The sequence below is a fragment of the Pan troglodytes genome, chromosome 14 (genome assembly GCF_028858775.2).
Source record: "Pan troglodytes isolate AG18354 chromosome 14, NHGRI_mPanTro3-v2.0_pri, whole genome shotgun sequence".
NCBI classification, from domain to species: domain Eukaryota; kingdom Metazoa; phylum Chordata; class Mammalia; order Primates; family Hominidae; genus Pan; species Pan troglodytes.
In genome coordinates, this window is record NC_072412.2 from 108,263,883 (window position 1) to 108,285,657 (window position 21,775).

Here is a 21,775-nt window from a genome sequence, read left to right on the forward strand (position 1 = left end):
ACATGTATAATTTCCGGTTGATGAAGATAAATAGCATTTTGTATATAATTCTTAATAGATTTTTTCCTCTGGGTTTCAGTGACTTGATTTGAAAAGGTATGTCACCCTTTTTAAAATTCCTTGTAAAATGCAATAATATATTTTTTGTTTGTTTGTATGTTTTTTTAAGAGACAATCTCACTCTACACTCCAGGCTAGAGTACAGTGGCATGATCGTAGCTCACTGTTGCCTCCAGCTCCTGGGCTCAAGTGATCCTCCCACCTCAGCCTCCCTAGAGTGGCTGGGACTACAGGCGTGTGCCACTATGCCTGGCTAATTTTTACTTTTTATAGAGAGAGGTCTTACTACGTATGTTGCCCAAGGTGGTCTAAAACTCCCGGCCTCGGACGATCCTCCTGGCTCAGCCTCCCAAAATGCTGAAATTACAGACATGAGCCACTGCACCCAGCCTGAATATTGTCACTTTTAACAGATCATAAATAGCATTCAAATATGATATAAATTTAAAAAATAGTTTATGTGAAGCTTTTAAATTTTTGAGTATTCAGTTACTAACAATTTTAAGAACTAAAGAAATTGCTATTTTGAACCACAATTTAACTTATAGTGCGTTGTGTTGCCCAAAGAGTAGTTATTGGTTTGGCAGGTGAGTTTGACTTTCTGAATAACACTGTTCAGTTTGAACACTGTTGAAATACTTCATGAATAGCTGGAATGCCTTTTTTCTAAACTTAACATTAAATATATACTGTAGAGAAATCTTCATAGCATTTCTGCTCTGAAGATTCTTCTTGACTGTCTTTTTAAACCATAATCAAGATTTCTCAAGAATAAAGGTACAAAATTATTTCTATTAAATTGATACTATGTTAACCCCTTGAGAATTGTCATAAAAATATTAATATTTATTGGTACAAAGAAGAAATTATTGTGATACAGCAAGTGAAAATAGCGCTATTTTTCTTTTGATTAGAAATTAAAACTACCAGGTTTATAATTTTTACTAATAAAAAATTCCCTGTCCTGAAACATCTTGTAGGATTACACTAACATTTATAATTGTTAATTTGATATATTTAATACGTAAAATGCTGATTACAAAACCTTGATTTTTGTTTCCCTAAGATAATTCATCATAAACTTTCTTTGTCTCTTTTTTTGCTTTTAATGTTAGCCTAAGGTTACTAGGATATCTTTTTTCCCACTTTTGATAGGTCTTTGTTAGAATTAATTGTAAATCCTAAATTAATTTTAATAGATTGTTCATTTTAAATTCAATTCTCTTTTCTCTCTTCTGTACTAAAACAATAGCAAATACCTCTGAGTCTGAGGAGGAAGTGCCTCACAACACATAGGCTGCCTGCCTAAGAGCAGCATACCTCTCTCCCTGATACGGTGAGGAGGTGTGAGAAGCTCAGGGAGAAAGACTGGAGACCACTCTTCTAGCACACTGGGTGGCAGAGAAGCTCAATTCCATGGAGAATGGAGCTATATTAACAGAAAGTAAATATTGGAGGCCACTTAGCCCCTGTAATTCCTAGATGTGTTGTCTTTGCTGTACAGATGACACTGATGCAGTCTGTTTCCATAAGAAGTTGGTGGTAGAAGATCAGCTCAGATTTTGCGCTTACCTTGGCTTTGCTCAGGGCAGTGCCTACCCAGAGAGTGAACCTCAAGAAGGAGAGGAGCAGGACAGGCAGCTGGGTCCTGAAAGAGCTAGCCCAAGCAGTAGACCTGTTTCCTTTTCCCAGCCTCATGTTTCACGTAAGGCCTTTGTTTACAGGTTCTGGCCCCCTGACCTCAGAGGGAGAATGACAGCCAGTGGCTACAAATGGATTTATATGGTTATCTGACATCAAAGTGGTTTTCTGTGCTTTAAATGAGTCAGTATGGAGATAGGATTATTATTTTCTGTTGGAATACTATTAGAACTACAACCATAGTTCCTGTTGTTTACTGTTACATCATTTTATACCCCGAAATTGTGTTGGTGAAAATATTTAAAATGGGAATATTTGTGTCGTATATGCTCCTAAAAATCCTATTTGCGGGAGGTGAGGACTTGCAGTATTATTTTTTTACTCAACCAGAGTAAAGCTTTTTCAGTGAATGTCTTTTTGGGAACATTTGTTTCAGTTTTACAAACTTTGTTAATTAAAATGAATATAGTATTTTAATTTAGCACCATTTTAAATGCAAACCTGAAGATAGAATTTGAGGAACTGACTTAATAAATAACGACTTAATTAAGGACACCCAGTTACTGTGCCAAAAACAAATCTAGCAGGTATAGCATGTGATTTCGTTTCCCAAATAATGCTTTACCTTTCACAAGTCAAGACTTATCTGTGAATAAAATAAATACAGTTACTCTCCATTTCTCTGCTGCTGTCTTCAAAGCAAAACTTCTCAAAAGAATCACAGACATGTTGACTTCCATTCTCTTTTCATCTCTGTCTCCTCCAGCCTGGACTGCTCCACTGTCCCCTGACACTGTTCTTGTCCGGGGGGTCAGCAGGCTCTGTGCTGCCGGGTTTTCAGTTCCTTCCTTCTTCATCGTACACTGCCTCTCAGCTAAATGGGCAGTTGATCATTTTCTCTTTCTTCTTGGTGGTTTTTCCTCAAGGCTTCCGTGATCCCAGGTGCTTTTTGCTTTCCCTTTCTCACTCACAGAGCTGCTTTTTCCATTCACCATCCCTAACTGACCTTATTCATCCACATATTTTTCAACATTGTCAGCAACACATTGGTTCTACCTTTAAAGAAGATCTCAAATCTATTCATTTTCTCCCATTTCTGCGACCCATTTTTAGTCTAAGGCAGTGTAGGGTTTCCTAGGTTTGTTTCCTAACTTGTTATGTTCTTGCCTCCACCTTTACCCTCTATAATCTATTTTCCAAATAGAATACAAACCAAAATTTTAATCCATACAGGAACCAGAGTCATTAAACAAAAAGCAGAAATCTTTAATCATGTCACTGTCTTTTGTAAAACTCTTCTGGTATGCTTCTTAGTGCACTTGGAAATACAATATATAGTATTTTTTCTTTTCTTTTTTAAACCATATTCTGTCAAGCCCTACTTAAGTTGGCTGCTGCCTGCTTTCTCAGAAGATACAGCTGTGCTTGCTTTATACCCAGCTCAGGTCTTTACACTTGCTCATCTGCTCCTTGTTCATTTAGGGTCGTTTGTGTAAGATATTACCTCTTCAGAGTGGCTTTCTATAACCACTTTGTGTCCATCGGCTCCCCCTCGTTACCTGACAGTCATTCTATCCTTTTCTGTTTTGTTTTCTTCCTATCAGATGTCAGCATCTGGTCTGTTCTTTACCTATTCTAGCATTACCTGGCACATCGCGGGGACTCAGTAAGTCCTGTTGGTTGGACTCAGTAAGTCCTGTTGGTTGAATGAAGGCATAAGCGTCCCCTTAAATTTACTTAGAGAATCTTTTCTTAGTTTGAACTTATTTCATCCCCTTCTCAGATTTAAAATGTGAAAGGTCAGTGTACTTTTGTCATCTGTCTGCCAAGTAAAGCCAAGAATACCAAATATACTCAAATGGAGAAAAGTATGTTCTTATCTCTTTTATTTTAAAGGAGATATTTGAAGTATCAGTACTCAGCATCAGTTTGTGAGAAAATTACTGTGACCAGAGATTGGAATTTTTGGTGTATTGTGACCCTTAGAATCTAGAATACAGTGTAGTACAACTTAGGTGCAGCCCGTGTTACATGACATGTAGCTGTTGAAGATGATTTTGATGTATGTAAAATTAAGCATATTAATCTAAGAATCTCTCTCCACATTCGTAGGATGTAATCCCTGTTCATTACTACTTAATACCTCCACCAACAAAGACTAAGAATGGCAGCAAAGATAAGGAAAAAGATTCAGAAAAAGAGAAAGATTTAAAAGAAGAGTTTACTGAAGCATTGCGAGATCTTAAAATTCAGTGGATGACAAAGTAGGTTTTTAAATGTATTTTAATTCTTTAAATGTTTAGTTCTATTTTCCCAACTATAACAATATTGTGTATATATACATAGACCGTATTTAAAATTATTAACAGCAGTTGGTAGGATTATAGGTGCTTTTAAATTTTCCTCTTTTTATATAAATGTGTAATTTATTTAAATTATAAATATATAATTTTGTAATTAAATGTTTTAATTTTTATTTTAATCACTCTAATTTGTTCTTGGAAGATAATTTTATTGGAAAGTATAAAAAAGAAAAATCACTTTTGCCCACAATTCATAAATAGTCATTGTCCTCTTATTATTATTTTTTTCCTCTGTGTTTGTACATGTAGCAGTGTGAATAAAATTAGTTTCCATTTTTCGGTTACTTTTTTATTATGATTTAACAGCCCTATAAAATACTATTTTTAATGTCTGTGTTGTATATGGTTCTATGGATGCAACATAATCTATTTAAACGTTTTATTTTGCATATATATGTTTATAGCTTTTCTTCATGATGCTGCGATAAACATTTTTATACATAAAGGTGATTTTTTAAAATTTCCATCATATTGCATCTTAAAAGTAAAAATCGTCTTGCTATGTTTTGCCAAATTGCTTTCTGAGATGAGTATAATAATTTACACTCCATCTAGCTGTGTATGTGTGCTACTACGCAATGCAAAAACCAGCCATTACTGCTGTCTTAAATTACGTCTCTAGTTATTATTAAAGGAGAGCTTTTTAGATGTTATCATTCGTTATTAGTATAGCTTCTGACAGTTGAGCATATTCTTCACCTTTTTTTCTATTCAGACATTAGGTGTTTCTGGTCGATTAAAACTTTTTACATAAAAGATATTAATGCTTTTCTGTACTTGCCACAGATTTTACTCTAGTGTACTCTTTGACTTTGGGCTTGCTTTTTACTTGAAATTTATTCTATGTAGTCAAGTCAGTTGCTTTTTCCATCTGTTATGCAATATTTCTTTTACTGCTGATATTCTGTGGGAATCCTCTTCAGCTGATTATGTATGCATCCTTGCAGTTATATGGTTTTAGAGGGAATAGAAGTCATCATGATGTGAAAATATTTCCCAGAGATTGAACCATTGTAATGTCAGTTCACTTGCAAATATACCTTTCCCACTTAAAACTAAATTGTATCTCCACTGGAAGTCAAAGTCTTCAGGTCTGTCTCTGCCTGATTTTAGGATGTCATAAACAGTTGACAATATAATATAAATTCTTCAAAAGTAAAATTGCAGAGATTGTCTTCTGGCATGACAGCCTGAGGAGACCCATGATGCTGGTCCCCAGTAAAACTAGTGAAAATTATTTAAAAACAAAACAAAACAACTTTTTAAAGCCTCTGGAAATGGTCCAAAGGACATAGAGCAAATGAAGAAGCATCTATTCAAAAATACCTACAAGAATTGGATAAGAAAAGCAAGAGTCTGTGATATTTGAACCAAGACCACTGCCTCCCTTTCCTCTCCCAGTTAGTGAGCCAGAAATTTTACTTCAGATCTTGCCTTCAAGAGCTCCAGCTCCTGGGGGAGAAGGCTTTCCTCCTTGGAGGAGGAGGACGTCATCATTTCTCATCCTGACCTACTGCCAGTTGCAGCGGCTCAGTTCCAGCTGAGTGCTCTCAAGAGGTGGGGGCTCTCTTGTAAAGTACTGTTGGGAACACTGGGGCCCCAATGCCCAGGAGGCTGTGGTTCCATACCACACGAGGCAAGCTGAGAAGACCACAGGAGAGTGCTAAGCTCCTTAAGTGGGGGTGTCACTCAAAGAAAAACATGCCATTCTTCCACTCCCTGTTCCAGAGCTTGGGCTTAGTGATTTTGCCAGTGTGGCCTAAGGAGTTCATAAAACTGATAGCTCCTAATTTCTTCCTGAAGGAATTGACTTCATTTGCAACAGAAGATGGAGAAGTCCGTGTGCCTAAGGGCTCTCTCAAAAACAGTGGAGAAAAAAGGAATGAAAAAAATGAACAGAGCAGAGCCTCAGAGAAATGTGGGACACCATTAGTGCACCAAAATCCATGGAACAGGAGTACCAGGAGAACAGAGAGAAAGCAAAAATATATTCAGTGAAATAATGGCTGGAAACACCCCATATTTATTGAAAGACATTAACCTACATATCCAGGGAACTCAGTGAACTCAAAGTAAATGCAAAGAAATCCACAAATAGACATAGCATGTTAAAAATACTGAAAGTCAAAGATAAGGAGAAGATCTTGAGAGGAGCAAGACAGAAACTCCTCATCACTTACAAGGAAATGCTAGTAAGGTTAACAACTGACTTCTGAGCAGAAGCAGTAGAGGTCAGAAAGCAGTGGGATAATATATTCAGAGTGCTCAAAAATCTCAACCAATAATCCTATATCCAGCAAAACTGTCCTTTAAAAATGAAAATGAAATAATTCCCAGGTAAACAAAAACAGAGAATTTGTTGCTAGCAAACCCACCTTATAAGAAGTACTAAAAGAAGTTATTCAGCCTGAAAGCAGGTGATCTCTGGCAGTAATTTGAATCCACATTGGTGAGAGTGGGGAAAGAAACACTGGTAAAGTTAATTATTATGGAATTATAAAAGACAGCATAAAGTTCTCATTTTTTTCCTGTTAACTAATTTAAAAAGCAGTTCTATAAATATTGTGTATATATTAGGCCTATGTAATATTTAAATGTAATATTCTGTAATATGTATTTGCTAATAGCACAAAGGAGCAAAACTGTATTGGGCTAAAAAAATGACTGCAGATAGTAAAGTAATTATTATAACAGTTAATTAATTGGTGTATTACAGTAATAGATACAACAGATAGAATACTACTACAGAAGGAAGGAGAGGGGAATAGAGCTATAAAGGGATAACATTTCTGTATCTCACTGAAATTAAGCTAGGAAAAATCTGAAGCTGATTCTTATAAGTTAAGATGTATATGGTAAGCCTTAGAGCAACCACTAAAAAAAAACTAAAAATGAACTTGAAAAAAATCATTAAATAAATTTAAATGTTAATTTAAAAATGTTCACTTAATACAAAAGAAAGCTGTATAGGAGGAACAGTGGAACAAAAAAACAGGATACATCAAAAACAAAAAATAAAATCGAAGACCTAAGTCCAAATATATCAATAATTTAAAGTTTACAGGAAATTAAGAGAATCCCATTTACAGTAACATTGAAAAAAATAAAATGTGTAGGAACATGTTTAACAAAAGAGATGTAAGAATTATACGTCAAAACTACGAAACAATTGTTGAAAGAAATTTAAAAGACCTGAGTAAATGGAAAAGGTATTCCTTGTCTGTGGACCAGAAGACTTAATATCATTACACTATTCTTCATATTGATCGAATGATTCAGTTGAATCCCCATCAGGATCCTTTTATAGAAATTAACAAGCTGATTCTAAAAGTCATATGTGATTCCCTGAGACTCAGAATAGCCAGACAGTCTTGAAAATGAAGAACAAAGTAGGGCTCACACTTCCTGATTCCAAAACTTAAATAGAAAGCAACAGTAAACAAGACAGTGTTATACTGGCACAAGGGTAAGACATATATAGATCAGTGGAATAGAATTAAGAGTCCAGAAATAAAACCATGTGACTATGGTCAGCTAATTTTTAGTTTTGGCAAGGGTGCTGATGCAAAGACCATTTAATGAGGAAAGGATAGTATTTGCAGCAAAGGGTGCTGGGACTGGATAGCCATATAGAAAAAGAATGAAGTTGGACCCTTGCCTCACATCATATATACAAGTTAACTCAAAATGTATCAAAGAGCTGAAACTACAAAACTCCTCAATGAGACGTAGTGGTAAACTTTCATGACCTTACATTTGGCAAAAGATTTTTAAAGATACCAAAAGCATAAGTAACATAAGAAAAAAAATAGATAATTTGGACTTAATCAAGATTAAAAGCTTTTGTGCTTTTAGCATAGCATGAAGAAAGTGAAAAGAACGGCCTATTTGCAAGTTACATATTTTTAAGGAGCTTGTATGCAAAATATATAAAGAACGCTAACCTTTTTTTTTTTTTTTTTGAGACAGGGTCTCTCTCTGTCACCCAGGCTGGACTGCAGTGGCACGATCATAGCTCACTGCAGCCTTGAACCCCTGGGCTCAAGGGATCTTCCCACTTCAGCCTCCCAAGTAGCTAGGACTACAAGTGCACGCCACCACCCCTAGCTTATTTTTTTAAGGGATGGGATCTCACTATGTTGCCCAGGCTAGTCTGGAACCCCCGGCCTCAATTAATCCTCCTGCTTCAGCTTCCCATAGTGTTGGGATTACAGGCACGAGCCACCTCCACACCCAGCCCCCAGAATATATAAATAATTCCTACAATTTCATAATACAAAGGCAAATGGCTCAATTTTTTAAATGGGTGAGTAATCTGAATAGATATTTCTATAAAGATGTACAAATGACCAGTAAGTGCATGAAAAAATGCTCAAAATCGTTAGTCTTCAGGGAAATGCACATCAAAATCACAATGAAATACAACTTCACACTTACTAGGATGACTGGAATCATAAAGTCAGATGATGAGTTTTGGCAAGTATGTGGACAAAGCAGAATCCTCAGACACTGATGGTAAGAATACAAAAATGATGCAGACTTTTTGGAAAACAATCTTGACTGCTCTTCAAATGATTAAACTTAGTTTCCATATGGCCCAGCAGTTCCACTCCCAGGTATATACCCAAGAAAAATAAAAACCTATATTCACACAAAAACATGTTGATGACAGTTTATAGCAGCATTATTCATAATGGCCAAAAGGTGGAATGTCCATCAGCTGATGAATGGACAAACAAAATGTGGTGTATCCATACAGGGGATTCCTTTTCAGCCATGAATAGGATTAATACATGCTCCAACATGAATGCACCTTGAAAATAGTATGTTAAGTGGTAGTAGCCAGTCACAAAAAGACCATGTATTATATGATTCTATTCATATTAAATGTCCAGAATGAGGAAATCTATAGAGACAGAAAGTAGATTAGTGGTTGCTTAGTGCTGGGGAGGCTGGGGAGATCTGATAGCAAAAGGGTATGGCGGTTTCTTTTTGTATTGATGAAAAATGTTTTAAAGTTGACTGTTGTGATAGTTACATATATCTGTTACTATGCTAGAAAGCATTGAAATTCACACTTAAAATGGGAAAATTGTATGGAGAAAAAATTGAAAAGGTTGTTTACCTAATAGGTGTTTTAGAAGAAAACAGCAAAAAATTATTAGCATTCCCTAGCAAAACTTTAAAAACCTTAGAACATTTTTTGGAAAAAAAAATTTATAATTAAGGTGCAGTAGTTTTAAAATGTAAAACGAAAGTGTTGATTTTGCCCTTGGATAATTGTTAGCGAAAAGAGAAAAACAGGACTTAATTTTTTTGTACTAAGAATTAGTGTAAATTTTGTTGTCTACAAGTTAAATTTATTTTCATAGAAAGTTAGTTATAGTATCAAAATCCCGGTCAACCTTATTTTTATATTACTGTGCAGTTTTGTTAATATATTAAGTGACTTTAATGTAAGTTACCCACTTCTGGTGCTAGTTTGTATGTTAATTTGTTTTTATCCTGATACATATAATCAGGTAGAATTGGGAATTTTATTCAGCCTCCGCATCGGGGAACATAGAATAACTCTATTCATTCAAGACTGGAATTTTCAGAAAAGTTTACATTTTTATTTTTTCTAGAATTTTCAGAAAAGTTTAATAGATCTGAGACATTTTTAAATCTTTTAATCTTTCTAGCTATTTGTGAATGTGCTTTTCTTCCTTTTAAATAAATATAATAGCTGGTATGTAAGAAAGCTATTGATGCATATTTTTATTTGGATATCTTATTGAACTCTTAATTGAAATAATTTTCAGTTTGATTTATTTATTTATTTATTTATTTTTAATTAATTAATTTATTTATTTATTTTTTGAGATGGAGTCTCACTCTGTCACCCGGCTGGAGTGCAGTGGTTTGATCTCGGCTCACTGCAACCTCCGCCTCCCAGGTTCAAGTGATTCTCCTGCCTCAGCCTCCCGAGTAGCTGGGACTACAGGCATGTGCCACCACCCCCAGCTAATTTTTGTATTTTTAGTAGAGACGGGGTTTCACCATGTTGGCCAGGATGGTCTTGATCTCTTGCCCTTGTGATCCGCCTGCCTTGGCCTCCCAAAGTGCTGGGATTACAGAGGTGAGCCACCATGCCCAGCCCAGTTTGATTTATTTTTGTTTTCTAGTTAACCATTTATACTACTTGCCAATAATGATAATCCTTGTCAATGACTATACTTGTATTTCAAATTAATGTCTTATTTTATTGGCTTAAACTTCCAAACAATGTTAAATAATAGAGAAGACAGAAGTACTCTTTTTAAAAGAAAAAAGTAAATATTTCTCTCCTTCTTACATACATAGGCTGGATTCTAGTGACATTTATAACGAATTGAAAGAAACATATCCTAATTATCTTCCTCTGTACGTTGCACGACTTCATCAATTGGATGCTGAAAAGGTTAGACATGTTCATTCTAATATATCTTATTTTGTTTGTAATTATATAAGGTTTGTGTTTTGAGGAAAAGTGCATTATCTTTCTCTTCTGTTCTTGCTAACTAAAACATGTTTTCTCAAATTGAATGTTGTGTTAAGCTGTTTTCATGAAGGTTATTATAAGACCTAGCCACTACTGTGAGTTTAGTTTAGGATTCTTGCTCATGCTTGGTCAATGAGATTAGTAATAGAGAAGATACCTTAACGATTGTTTTCATGACCTTAACCTAAAGGGCAAGGGGCAGAACGTAGTAATCCTGGCCAGATGGAAATCTGAACACCTTCACTGAAAGAATTCCTACTTTGCATTAACTTTGTTAATGATTCTCATTTGTGAGACTTGGCCATAGTTCTAGTCTGTCATGACATGGACCAGTTCTCATTATTCATCAAAGCAGTGGGAAAGTGCTGTCCTAGTCAGTTGAAAATCATCAAGGGTTTAGAGTGAACCAGAGGGTATTTAAAGGAGATTTCTTAAAAGACTTTAACAAGAGAGAAGCAAATTGTTGGGAACATCATGGTAATCACAGTTAGACTGTTGATTATAATGTTTACTCTCATCTTTGTGTTTTTCGTGATGGATCAGAAAGAAATGGTTTCATCAGCTAGGGCTTTCTTTTTTTTTCCTGTGTTCAGGTAGTGTGCAACTAGAGTAATGACAATAGCCAATCACATTTCTAGAATCTTAAGAAATACAGAAAAGGAGTTACCTTTGTTAAAAAAAAAAGCTTTACATTTTTATGAAGTTTATATTTTGCTTACTCTCACCATTGTACTCCAGCAGGGAATGTAAATAAGATATTTTTATTACACATCTGAGCTCAAGTTTTATAGAGATACCAGCAATTAGAAAAATCACAGTAGGAGATAGCAGGGAGCCCCTGGGCTACAAGTCAATTACATAGTTTACTCACACTGCAGTTGTAGGTCTCATGGTTGAGACAGCAGAAGTGAAATTGCTTTTGTATACTGATTGATATACCTATTTTTTATTATTTCTTTTTTCCTCTCCAGGAACGAATGAAAAGACTTAATGAAATTGTTGATGCGGCAAATGCTGTTATTTCTCATATAGATCAAACAGCCCTAGCAGTTTATATTGCAATGAAGACTGATCCCAGGCCTGATGCAGCTACTATAAAAAAGTACCTAACCAGTAAATAATCTTTCTTGCATCTCATTTCCTAGTTAACTTGTTTAAAAAGTAGGGACTAATATTATAGAGGATATTGCTTTTCTGATGTTTGTTATATCCTTATAATGGGAATTATCACTATTTGGATACTCCCTCCTTAGAAATTTTAAAATAATTTTGTCCAATCTTTTTAAGAGTAAGCCCAAGAAAAGTAGTTTGCCTTCTCTACTGTTAAGTGCTGTCAAGGTAGAGGGATTTGAATATCTGTGATCAAGCAGTCCAACCACTTGAGGGTTTATGTGAATTGGACCATATCAGGAAGACAAAAATTAACAATCTATAAAATAATTTTTAAAATGTTTATTGTCCAGTAACATGAAAAACCTAATATTTGGTTTGTAATAATTACATGAAAAACCTAATACGTGGTTTGTAGTGAAATAAATGATAATAAAATTAGGTTAAAACTATCTGGCAACTTTTATGAAACTGGTTTTATAGTATTAGGGAGAATAGGAGGAGAGAATTTATAGTTTTGCCTTTATAAAACCTAATGCTGTGTGTAAATAGAGAAGCTTCCCTGGGTTTATGAGTGGTTGGTATGGTTCCTTCCATGCAAGTGTGATTTCCGTATGTTGGTGTAATTAATGGTCCAGTGACTCTGAAGCAAGCTGCCATTTGGTCACTTTCACCCTTCCATGAACTCTTAAACCATCACCTCATGGTAGCTCTCCCAGTGTCAGTTACTTGTTTATCACTTTTGTTTATTTTTGACTTACGGGATCATTAACTAGGTAGAAATATCCTGATTCTTTTGTGGTTATTATAACTAATAAACCAAAACTATTCAGGCTGCCTGAAAATACTAAATTTTCCTTAAAAATTTTCTCAGTTTCAGTCAGTATTTTTTTCTACATAAAATACTTGGATTCCAAACTGCTAGAATTCTTTCCATTATATCATTTATATTGATACTATAGGATCTTATGAATCTTACAAGCAATAATTTTCAAGTGGGATAGAATATATTTAAAATTGCTTCTTTGGCCACTATTATTACCTTTTCATATTTTTCAAAAGAATAGTCTCAAAACATTGCCATTTTGTTGTTGTTGTTAATAATAACAGAAAATACAGCCACCATTTATTAAGTGCCGATTATGTATAAGGGACTATTGAGGGCATTTTAAATACATTGTTTTATTTAAATTTAGTCTTCCAAACAACATGGAAGGCAGGGGCCTTTGTATCCCCCTTTTAAGGAAGAGAAAACTGAAGTTCAGAGAGTTTAGATGACTTGGCCCAGGTGCCACTGCTAGGAAGTTGGAAAGCGCATAGTCAAATCAGGATCTGCCTCCACAGCCAATGCCCTTTCTTTTCTCTGTATATTCTTCTCCCTTCTTGAGAAGGTTAACATAACTCAGTATTATCTCACAGAAAAAGGAGCATCGTCTGCCTCCCACCCATCCTCATTGTGTTCCTTTCTGTCTCAGGGTGATCATTGTTAATCTTATTGCAAGAGGAGGCTGGCCTTGGTCACTTTAAAACTGTCTTCCACAGATCACCAGTGATAACCAGTTGCTAAAAAGAATGGCCCATTTTGAGTCTTCTTTGAGCTCTCTGCAGCCCCCGACATTAACTATCCCATATACTTTCTAGCTTTTGTTATTTTTTACATTTTGTGAAAATAATATGATTTTCTCAAACTCAGGTGTTACATGAAATAACACATATGGTTTTCTCAGTTTTACCATCCACAGAGGAAACTCAATCTCAGATTACAGTGAGCCATAAACTAATACGATATTAGTTTTGTTTTCTTATTGGTCTTTTTTTATCACTGTTTTTAATCTCTTTTTTTTTTTTTTTTTTAGTTTCTACTTTGGAGATTACTAGACATTGACTATCATGGCTATTGAAATAAGCTGGGATAAAACTAGAAAAGAAGCCATAAAACTTTGTAAAAACGCTAAGAGTGGAGCTGCTTTAAGTTTTTAGCGACACTGGGTCAACTTGTTTATCCTTGTAATTAAAGAATTTCTATTTCTCTCCAGGCCTTTGCTTTGGCCTGACTGAAATAGACTCTGACTAGGTTGTGTTTGGACAGAAGACAATATTCAGAGTTGAAATATTATACAAGATGCTATCAGGAAATACTTAACATTTCTTACAGATGTCATCTATGGGCAAGTAGCAGCCAACTTAAGCATTAATTTCTCATTTCCATGCAAAATTGCTTTCTCTTAAATCACTAACATCAAAAATTATAAAATGCCATTTTCTAATCTTAAAAATGATATTAACTTTTAGTTAATATCATGTTTTAGTTAAATTTAAACTGCACTTATTTAGGCATTAAAATACTGATTCCAATTAAGTTGCTTCCTAAAATGTAGCTATTATCTTGATGGATACCTAACTAGATTTGATTTCAAGGTCCTTATTGAGCAAATACTTCATGTAAGGCATCACTGACAAGGACTTAAAACATGAGCAAGATAGTCTCTACTCTTAGGAAACTTATCATCTAATATAGAAGATGAAATTGCCAGATAGGAAATTATTAAGAGATAATGAAATACAAGTATTTTTAAATAAATATTTCAAATTGTAAAAGCCTGTAGAAAGAAAAGCTGACTTTCACCTGAGTGGAAAAAGCCTCATGTACTATAAAGGTATTCAATCTCAGCCAGTCAGTACAAAACCTAAGGAGAGGAAAGGAATACTCCAGATATGTAGAATTTAGATTACGTGATCAGAGGATGCTAAAATAGAAAGGGATCTTACAGCTAATTTAACCCAGGTCTGACAAATGCAGATTACCTGTGTCACCCCCAGGTTGCCTTCTGATTTCTGCATCATTCCAGCCCTTCTCTGGGCAGCCAGGATCCATCAGGCAGCATTTGCCGAGTCTGCCCTGCAGACTCTGGCCGAGCGACGGATGAAAGGAGTGCTCAGACACAGGTATCCAGTGAAAGAGCGGGCTAGGGGACTGCCAGCACTAAGGGCCAAAGAGAGTTAGCAGTCCCCCTGAGCCAGCGACGCTCACATTTATTTAGTAGAGATTTAATGACAAAGGCTTGGAGCAAACACAATTTGTGGGTAATAAACATTGTCGACCCCCAAGTAGAGAGCAGTCCTGCACATGAATGATCAAAGGTTGGTTTTTGGAGACAGGAGTAGACAAATTTATCTAGCGCAAATGATCAAAGGTTGGTTTTTGGAGACAGGAGTAAACAAATTTATCTAGATAAGTTCCTTTACATTCCCTTGTTATCTGCCTTTTGCTCCCTGGCTCCAGATAAGAGAATTTGGCTGCCTTCAGCCAGATCCTCTTTCAAAGCTTTTGCAAAACCTCCCAGCCTTCCAAGAAGGTTTGCATCTTTCCCTCTAACTTTTACCTACCACCCTGACCAATCTCCTACATCTCCCCATTTTCTGTTTTTTTGCATCAGGTTTTGTTGATTGAAGAGTACAGATGTGTGCAGCAACTGGTTTGTCTGGCGTAGTGGTTACTGCTTGTATTCCAGCTTTGCATCCTAGAATTAGTAAATAACATAAGACAAAATGAGTATAATCAGTAACATTCTTTTCCAATCAAGGAGTGACATGTAGTGTTTCTTGGCACCTCAGTCCAATGTGTGCTGTTACTAAGGAACCCCACTGAGGGTATGTTACCCCCTTCCAGCCAAGCAGTTACTTTATTGGAGGCTGGGAAGGTGGGGTCTGCCCAGGTAACAGGGCAGAAGAAAGGCAAATCTAAATGATGAGCCCAATAGAGTGTAGCAGGTATGGGTTGCAGGCAGAGTGAGAGAATAAGAAGGGTTAATACCCAAAAGAGTTGCAGTGTACAACGGAAAGCATAGCAAGGAACAAATTATCTGGAGTGAATGGTGTCTGTGTCCAGAGCAGGATTCATTCAGCCTTCTGAGTTTTCTTCAGCATCTCCCAGGTAATGTCCAGGGTTTGTGTCGTCTGAAGAAGCTGCATCATCCAGGGCTATGGGTCCCACAGGGTCATTTTCTTCATTTCTGGTACCGGGTTGGGTCCTAGCCACGCTATGGTATGGTTTGATGCCTCGTGCTGGAATCCAAGGAGGACCTGAGGGGGTGTGAACACAAGCATGTCTTCTTCCCAGTGTTAACAATTCATTTGAACCGCACCATACATTACTGTTTATATCTTTCCATAAAACTGCAGGTTTATGTCTTGAGAGGTTTTAGCAACATGCTCTTCTTTAGCTGATTGAAATTTATCGTTTAGATTTTAAAAAGTAAGGGTAAATAAGGCTTCTGCCAGTAGTGTTGCAGGGTCCTTACTCATATTCACTTTTTTGTTGTTTTCTGAGCATATTTTTAAGGGTGGATTGGACACGTTCTACTGTGGCCTGTCCTTGGGGGTTGTGAGGGATGCCTGTGGAATGTTGGATGTTCCACATGTGACAAAATTGCTGAAATTTTGAGCTGGCATAAGCTGGACCAATATCAGTTTTAATTTTTGTGGGCCGCTCCATAAATGCAAAAGTTAAAAGAAGATGTTTAATAACATATTGAGCAGACTTTCCAGGAAGAGCATGTATGCTAATTAGGTGAGAATTGGTATCAACGGATGCATGTACATATCCTAGTTTTCCAAATTTAGGGATGTGTGTAACATCTGTTTGCCATAACTGATTAGGTTCTAGTTCTCTAGGGTTAACACCTGTTGAAGGAGGGGACATGCCTGTGAGCTGGCAATTTGGGCATTGCAGGATAATTTGTTTAGCCTTTGGGTAAGTTGAAATCGTTTAGATAAATTTCTCCAATTTTGGTGGAAACATTGATGTGAATGGGTGGCTTGGTCAAGCAGTGATGTCATAACCTGCAGGTCTGCTTGATCATTGCCATAAGCTAGGGGGCCAGGCAGTGAGCTGTGGGCCCAAATGTGTGTAATAAAAATAGGATGTGTACATTGATCCACCGATTGCTGAAATCAAAGAAAAACTGCACACAGGGTGGGCTTGAGAGTGGACTTAATAAGGGCTGTTTCAAGGTTCTGCAATAAATAAACAGAGTAAGCAGAGTCACTAACCATATTGATTGGCTGAGCAGAAAAGGTCTCTAGGGCCAGTATTAAGGCTCCAACCTCAGCTTTCTTGAGTGTTAGTAAATCCAGAACAAGTGAGGGAATTGTGCAGTCTCCACCAAATAACCACTTTTCCATTTTTACCAGAGCCGTCAATAAAAAGCATTAAAGAATTAGGTATTGGGCGGGGGGGGGGGTGTGGCGGTGAACCACTTTTGTAGGCATAACTACAGGAGTACTACATAATAACTGAAGTAGTTTATCGGCAGGAAGGGCATGTTCTATATGGCCTGTGTAATCAGAGAGTGCTATTTGCAGGTCTAGAGATAAGGGCAAGACTGCTTTGAATTGCTTTTTACTTAAAGGACTTCCGATGACATCACGGTCATAACCTAGCAACTGATTGCATCATCTGCAGCCTAAATAGATGATTTTACTAACTAGCTGGGTATAGGGAGATAGAGTTTTAGTTCTGGTATGTGAGCAAAAAACTCATTTTAGGAAGCATAGCCCTGGGGACATCTGTCCTATTAATCCTGTTGGGGAATGCTTAGTAGGAAAAACAAACAATTGAACTGAATATTGAATATCGTGGGTCTGTGCGATCCTGTTGCCTCTGAAAAATAGCATGCTCTATTTCCTCAATTTCCCTTTTTGCTGCAGGAGTTAAATACCTGGGAGAGTCTAGGGCTGTATTGCCCTTTAGGATAGAAACAGGTTTTGTAATGTATCAGTTATGCCCAAGGTGGGGTGAAGCCAGTTAATATCTCCTAGTAATTTCTGATAATCATTTAATGTGTGTAAGTTGCTAGTATTTAACTTTTTAAGGTCTTACTGACCGGTAAGTTAGAATGTATCCAAGATATTTCTAAGGAGAAGACAATTGTACTTTTTCAGGTGCTATGATTAAACCTCTTAACTGTGTATTCTTTACGACAGAGGCATATAGACTTACAAGTCCTGGCTCCGTTGGAGCTGCTAGTAAAATATCATCCATAAAATGAATAATCTTGCAATTAGGAAAGTCTTTTCTAATGGGGAGCAAAGCCTGATTTACATGATACTGACACAGTATTCCTTGAGGAAGTACTTTCCAATGAAATTGGCGAGCTGGCCTTTATTGATAACTGGTATTTTAAACACAAATTTTTCTCTGTCCTGTTCTGCAAGGGGAATAGTATAAAAGCAGTCGTTTAAGTCAATAAGACTATAGGTCAAACTACAGGAATTGCCGCTGGGGAAGGGAGGCCCTGTTGAAGGGGCCTCATAGGTTGCAAATTAGCATTGATAGCCCGTAAGTCATGAAAAAGTCTCCATTTGCCAGACTTTTTGGGAATGAGGAAAATGGGCAAATTCCAAGGGCTGTTTGACAGTTGTATGTGGCTGGCTTTTAATTGTTCCTGAGCTAATTCATGGGCTCTTTGTAATTTCTCTCCCTTTAAAGGTCACTGTTCTACCTAAATAAGATTTTGAGAGAGCCTCATCAGGGGTAGGGGAGAAATAACAGTGGCCATTATTAGAAAGAGATCTGCAGAGTGACCTCAACCCTCTTGTAAATGGGCTAGCGGCTCCGTTTTCTTTAATGCTTTTCCTTATCTCTTTATAAGCGTTAAAAGTAACGGGTTCATACACCTGATGGTGTTGTCAATTTTGCGTTACCAGGCAGGCCAAGAGCTCCCCTTCTAATGCCGCTTGCCTAAGACAGGGTCCCATAGCTGTAGCATATTCCTTGTCTTTTCTCCAATGTATTGGAGGACGGGGCTCAGGCAAAACCTCCGTTTCCTCTTTGTTATCTTTGCCCGGTAACAGCGGGGCTGAGGGAGAAGGGGGAGGAACCATGGGTTATGGGAAACAACAGTTTGCATTAGGTCCCTTAATTGAGCCTGCGAAACCGAGCCTCCACTAGCTTTAAGCAGCTGTTTGAATACTTTTATATACTGTTGCTGTTGAGCTGATAACTGTTGTCCCATGATGAAACCCTAGCCTGAACAATTCCCTCGAACTTGGAAATCCCAAGCGGGCACCAGTGACTTACTGACTGCGCAGTCTCTTCACCTTCATTTTCGAGGGTTCCATTGTGATCCATTGCAGCGTTCCTCTCATGGGGCACCACCTGCCAAGTCTGTCCCTCAGACTATGGCCGAGTGACAGATGAAAGGAAAGGAGTACTCAGACACAGGTATCCAGTGAAACAGCAGGCTAGGGACTGCCGGCACTAGGGGCCGAAGAGAGTTAGCAGTCCCCCTAAGCCAGTGATGCTCGCGTTTATTTAGTACAGATTTAATGACAAAAGCTTGGAGCAAACACAATTTGTGGGTAACAAACATTGTCGACCCCCCAAGTAGAAAGCAGTCCTGCTTGTGAATGATCAGAGGTTGGGTTTTGGGGACAGGAGGAAACCAATTTATCTAGATAAGTTTCTTTACATTCCATTGTTATCTGCCGTTTGCTCTCAGGCTCTGGATAAGAGAATTTGACTGCCTTCAGCCAAATCCTCTTTCGAAGCTTTTGCAAAACCTCGCGGCCTTCCAAGAAGGTTTGCATCTTTCCCTCTGACTTTTACCCACCACCCTGACCAATCTACAAGTATCAGCCTGGGTGTGGAAACCTGCCTTGTCAACCCATTGCTGTTCCAAGCCCCTTTCTCCTTCACAAAATCAGGATAGTAGTTGTGCCCGACACCTTGGGTTGTTGGAAGGCATAAGCAAAGGACTGCTGAGAAGACATTTGAGGATGGCACCTGGCATCTAAGAGGAGGGGGAAGGAGGGTGGATCAGGCAATGGCAAGCCATGCAGATGCCCCACAGCTTGGAAGTCCCAAAAGTCTACTCGTAAATCCTTTTCTTCTTAATTCCAGTGTAAACAAGCAGTACCCAGAAACATCTCTACAAAAAGGCAGTGAAAGTTGGTTCTTCAAGCTTTGAAGCACTGTGCTGAGAAGCACTGAGGGATCTTTTAGGCATAGTTTCATTTACATTGCAAATGTATTGGGGTTGGTAATTGCCCTCTTTGATGAACTCTGCCAGTGTGAAGGAATTTCTCTACTACCCACATTGCCTCCCTGCCCACTTTCAAGGTACAGGATCAAATGGGCTTTGAACCTCTGAGAATACCCCGGTCTCGGGCAATGTTTCAGCAGCAGCATTTTCTATGGTACTTAGTGTTCATGTTCCCTGCCATGCGGCCTCTTAGATTAACAGGACTCCTTGGTGCGCAGGATTAATGTGGGTAAGCCCTTGAGCCTTCAAGTTGTTGGGTTGATGGCTGTCTTTCCTACTGCGGATCCTTATTGATGGTACAGTCCCGGCAGTTTTCACATGCTACACATTTCACTCTGAGTCTTTCAGAGTCACTCTTAGCTGTTAGTTTGTTCCACAGCTAAGTGCCTCAATCATCATCATTTTCTCAGTACTTTTAGTCCTCATCGTTTTCACGTGTATCTGACATAAGTTGGACAGAATGCCTCAAATAAGCACACATTCTAGAGACTAACACTTTTCCCTGGAGTGTAGGTGGTGGTTGTATTTCATTCAGCAATGATTTATTGAGTTTCCATTCTGTGCCGGGCATTGTCCTAGGCACATGGAATGCATTGAAGAAAACAAAGATGTCTGCCCTGGATCAAGGCAATGTGCCGTAGTGATTAAGAGCACAGATTACAGATTTCTACTGCTAAGCTTAGAATCCTGGATCTGCCACTTCCTAACTGGAGGACCTTGAACAAATTGCATAGTCTCTTTGGGCCACAGTTTCTTCCTTTGCAACATGGCAGTAATTAATAGTCTCTTACTCAGAATTGTTTTGAATGTGAATGAATTAACATGTTAAAATGCTGAGACAGTTGCTGGCACATTCAGAGTAAAGCATTACATTTATTTGTCCTAGTCATGAACTGAAAGTTTTAAGACATAACCTCTGGGTATACACATAGACAAATGTGTAATGATTACTATTTATAAGAAAACTGAAAACTCAAAAGTCATTTACCTGATTAAGAGTTATATAGCTAAAAAAATTTAGAATAGTGATTAACCTTTCAACTCTGTTGCTTCTGGCATTCCGTTTCAACCAGGTGCAGCTACCCTAACTCATGTAATCTATATGTGTAATATAGTAGCTCCTTTGATGTTTATTAATAAGGCATCATATTTGATGTACAATACAATTGTGCGTACCTGGATATACAGTATTTCTGCATTATAAATCTTAGGCAAAAGAATACATGAATTTAAATTCAGATAAGAATTTACTTTTAAAGACATTTAAAGACATTTTACTGATATCTGAAATATTTTTTAATTTGCTGTACAGTGACATGGACAAACAAAAATCCACCCTCGTAGATGCCCTTTGTAGGAAAGGTTGTGCCCTGGCAGACCATCTTCTTCACACCCAGGCTCAAGATGGAGCCATTTCCACGGATGCAGAAGGAAAGGAGGAGGAAGGAGAAAGTCCTTTGGATTCTCTGGCAGAAACATTTTGGGAAACTACTAAATGGACTGATCTCTTTGACACTAAGGTAACCTTTCTGCTTCTTGTTTCAGCAAAGTTCTTGGGGTTACCTCACAGACCTCTCTTGTGCCCCACTGCTGGTTAAAAGAGGAAGAAGATAAATGGAAAGAGGCTACGCTGGGCTCTGAATATGACATGTTTAGCCTAGTACTTCATGTTTGTCTCACCTTTTTTTAAAAAACATTATTTTGTGGTACTGCAAACTGGCTGTTAAACCACGATAATTTTAAAAACAGTTTGAGAATATGTGTAGTAGGCTTTTAGTTAAACCAGTTATGTATGTAGCTAAATTAAGAAAGTCTTCTAGAAAATGCCTTCAGGCCCACCCTTCTCTAGTTATATGCTAATTTGTTGGTGGTAGGAGATTGGGGGCAGGTTGAGGAGACATACTGGTTAGTTTAGATGTTACTTATTTTCCTCAAAACTCTTGAATTTCTAAGTAGTTATCATCTTGATTTGTAGCTAATCAGTTTTAAAACCCAATTCGTAAAAGCATCGTTGATGAACTTTTTTGGATTTT

General features: G+C 37.4%; 1 protein-coding gene across 15 annotated transcripts in view; it reads left to right on the plus strand.

The window, feature by feature from the left end:
- The window catches only part of TPP2 (tripeptidyl peptidase 2), an 82,157-nt gene that overhangs the window by 56,921 nt on the left and 3,461 nt on the right, over positions 1–21,775 (plus strand). For 4 of the 15 annotated variants that reach the window (XM_016925506.4, XM_016925507.4, XM_016925508.4 and 1 more), the window contains 5 exons: positions 3,814–3,965; positions 10,410–10,506; positions 11,559–11,689; positions 14,518–14,643; positions 21,055–21,262. In XM_016925506.4, coding sequence (XP_016780995.4) covers positions 3,814–3,965; positions 10,410–10,506; positions 11,559–11,689; positions 14,518–14,643; positions 21,055–21,262 — 714 coding nt within the window. Of the gene's footprint in view, positions 1–1,564; positions 1,729–3,813; positions 3,966–5,867; positions 6,093–8,033; positions 8,190–10,409; positions 10,507–11,558; positions 11,701–14,517; positions 14,644–21,054; positions 21,263–21,775 lie in introns of those variants that run through there. The other 11 variants (XR_010150553.1, XR_010150554.1, XR_010150555.1 and 8 more) reach the window with 6 other exon arrangements.